This window comes from Cyprinodon variegatus, unplaced genomic scaffold, assembly GCF_000732505.1.
Source record: "Cyprinodon variegatus isolate N-32 unplaced genomic scaffold, C_variegatus-1.0 Scaffold1115, whole genome shotgun sequence".
Lineage (NCBI taxonomy): Eukaryota > Metazoa > Chordata > Actinopteri > Cyprinodontiformes > Cyprinodontidae > Cyprinodon > Cyprinodon variegatus.
Window position 1 is genome coordinate 65344 of NW_015151568.1, and position 3489 is coordinate 68832.

At 38.1% G+C, this 3489-nt stretch overlaps 1 protein-coding gene across 1 annotated transcript in view; it reads right to left on the reverse strand.

Moving 5' to 3' along the window:
- Window positions 1-3489, reverse strand: part of myo5a (myosin VA) — a 43977-nt gene that overhangs the window by 26637 nt on the left and 13851 nt on the right. The window contains exons 12-17 of the mRNA XM_015400526.1: window positions 1639-1722; window positions 1284-1406; window positions 1071-1168; window positions 893-979; window positions 680-788; window positions 386-597 (exon numbers count right to left, since the gene is read on the reverse strand). Of these exons, the coding sequence (XP_015256012.1) occupies window positions 386-597; window positions 680-788; window positions 893-979; window positions 1071-1168; window positions 1284-1406; window positions 1639-1722 (713 nt within the window). The remainder of the gene's footprint in view (window positions 1-385; window positions 598-679; window positions 789-892; window positions 980-1070; window positions 1169-1283; window positions 1407-1638; window positions 1723-3489) is intronic.

The window sequence follows — 3489 nt, forward strand, 5'->3', positions numbered from 1 at the left end:
GTGTGGATCTTGTGCGCTTGTGTGAATCCTGCTGTGTGTGTGTGTGTGAATCTTGTGTGCTTGTGTGAATCCTGCTGTGTGTGTGTGGATCTTGTGCGCTTGTGTGAATCCTGCTGTGTGTGTGTGTGTCAGTCTTGTGTGCTTGCGTAAATCCTGCTGTGTGTGTGTGAATCTTGTGTTCTTGCGTAAATCCTGCAGTGTGTGTGTGGATCTTGTGTGCTGTGTGAATCCTGCTGTGTGTGTGTGTGTGAATCTTGTGTGCTTGCGTAATTCCTGCTGTGTGTATGTGGATCTTGTACTGTGTATGTATGAATCACATGTGTATTTGTGAAACTTGAGACCGATCTAACTCCATAATCTAGATCCGTTTCTAGCCTCCGCCCACCTGCGTGCTTGGTGGGCCCGTACATGCTTCTGAATGATGATGGCGGACTCTCTCATCCTCAGATACTTTCTGCGAGCGACCCAGCAGCGGATCGTCTTCTGGATGCTGACGCAAGCTGAACGCAGTTTGTCAGAACGCAACTTCTCCAAGTAAGCCACCTGGCCGGCCCTGAAGAAGATCTTGTTTTTGCCAAACTGGTACTTCTGTTGGTCCTAAGGAAAAAAAAAAACACTCAGATTTATGACGCTTGACGTAACAACAACTCATCAACCACATGCTTTGATTCAAACACACCTGGGTGAGTTTTTCAAGGAGGTTTTTGCAGCTTTGTTTCCTGTCTGGCAGCACTTCCTTTTGCTTCATGAGGATCCGATAACGGCCAAAGAATTCCTGGTAGGTCCACCTGAGGCATCATAAACATACACAGTATAATCTGACCATAACTCCAACATCATCCATTATTATACAAAACAATTCTTATGTTCATATATATTGCAGATATTCTACCTAGAAGGGAATCCTGCTGCAGAGATACGGATCGTTTCCAGGACGCCACACGCTCGGAGCTGCTGCACAGCCCTCACAGGGTCCAAACTTTAAAATACAATTTAATGGGTTTCTTTTAATAGATTTTATTTGTTTAATGAGATAATTAAAAGTAGCAGACAATAGGGTAAATCCTCACGTGAAGGGAGCTTTAATGTCATTTGGTTTGATGCAGCGCACATAATGGGGCGTTGTTGCATTTAATGTGTCCATTAGTAAGTGTAGAGACTGTCGAAACTGAATGAAAACACAATAAGATTATTTAAAAAAAAACATTTAAAGAAGCCTTCAGATGCTAAAAAAAAAAAAAAACTGCAGAAAAACAGGGTTTCATCATCTAAAACTGTCCCACCTGCAGTCCAACAGTCTTCTTGGTGTCCCTTTGAGCCTTGCCAGCTCTTCCAGAACTGGATAACTTGTTAGTCGATGCTTTATTCTTTTCTTCATCCTCAAACAGCTTCAGCAGCAGATCAAACTAAAAAAAATACATAAATATAAAAACGAAAGTTTTACAGCAAACAGCAGATGGCAGTGTTTCCACTTTCAAACTCGGATGTAGTAGAATTTCCTCCAATAGTTCAGCTGAAACAATTCCAGGGTGTGCGCCGCAAAAACAAATCACTCAACGCTTATTTGTTCTCAGAAACAAAGCATTAAACTCAATTAAATGAACGGGGGCCTCGTTTGCAGCACATAGTTTTTTTTACCTTGCTCTTTTTCAGCACATTTATCTGTTCCTCGTTGACTGTGTCCTTATTTTTCTCCAGAAATCCAACACAGTGGTACTCCACCTGGACACAACGGAAAAGGTTACAGAAATGCTTATTGGATTGAGAAAGCAGAGTCGATTCTAACACTGTAAATTGCCAATCAGTCAAAATAATGTACAAAAATGAAAAATCTAATTACACATCTTCCTAATAAGTAAAAGTCGTCGTACAAACAGAAAACTCTTAGATTTTTAGTTGTAATGTGTGCAGCTTATCTCAGAATAAAGATAATATTTAAAAGAAAAGTATAAACAGATTTTTACTCAGCAGAAACAGCAAACTTTTGAAATAAAGTTTCGCTCAGATGAGACCAAAACTAAAACCTTTCAACCTAAACAGACTCTGTACACTGCAAAAATGATACAAACATAAGTAAAACATTTCTTAAATTTAGTGTATGTAGCCTTAATTTGAGGATCTAAATAAATTAATCTGCCAATGGAATCAGTATTTTTACTCTTAAAATACGATAAAATTCACTAGAAATAAAACAACGCAATTGTTTTTTCTTATTTTAAATGTAAATTGTCTTGTTCATTGGCAAAGTGTCTCACTTACCTCCTCTATTCAAGAAAAAATGCACTTATTTTAAGAAAAAATTACGTATTTAGAAAGTATATAAAGCCAAGAAGTTGCATCGTAAAATATCCGGAAAGCATCATCTTTGTGGTTAAACGTCATATTGAAAGGAGAATGAATCAGCGTTATATAGCGAGGCAAAGCTGTTAAATTCTCCAAAAGACTGGAGGCGGCGGGTCGCCTCACAGCGAGATGAACATTAACATACAACCTGAGAGATAATAACGTAGGAGGAAAACCGATATCCTGCTAACTGGCCGTAGCAACGCGTGAACAAGCAGACCTAAATAAAAAAATTAAAATCACATGCCAAAGCTTGGTCCCTTTATTTTTCCTTTTTTTTGGCATGAAATGGGACACCTGATAACTGAAACATGCATGAAGCTCCAGTTATTAGCCTTTTGGTGATGTATGGAGAACATACTGGAACCTGCTCAGTTTGATTACTGCACAAAAAAAAGCAATATTCATCTCTAATAAGATGTGCAAAAACCAAATTCATGCAACTGCATAACAGGATAAGAAAGCAAAGGTAAGGTGGTGCAGAAAAATGCATAACCACCAAGGATTTAGCTGCACAAGAGAATATTACAAACAGCACAGTGCAGAAAGCATATTTGGAGAAGAAAAGGATTTTCTGACCCGAGGTGATTACCGACCGATCAGGCACTTTAGGTTTCCATGGGTAATCCTGCTAAGACTATGACAAGTTTTATAAAGTAGCTTGTCTTTTTTTCTGCAGCCAAAAATCGCTTTAGCTTTAATCGCTACGTCGCTTTCAAGTCTTTAAACTCTAAAAAACTTCAAAAGATTTTCTTAGCGTAGATCTTTCATCTTTATGTTCTAGATATGCACTGGAAAATCAAAAAATACTGTAGAATAAACTTAGATTGTTAGATGAAATAGCACCAACAATGACTTGTTGACATGTTTTTGCATATTAGCACAATTTCAATCCGTCTGCTGTAATTTTCCACTTTCATATTTAGTATAAATCCAGATTTCTATGGTGTTAGAATTCTGATTTACATTGAGAAGATTTGTGTTATTTTCTTCTCAATCAATGTCACTGGATTACAGTTTTTCAATGAGAATCTTTAATTTACAAAACCCGTCTGGTAACACAGACAGAAGAAAAGGTTTACAGGAAGTTAAGTCGTAGCTACGCGGTACTAACGCGTGGAAACCAGATAAATAAGTTGTGGTCAG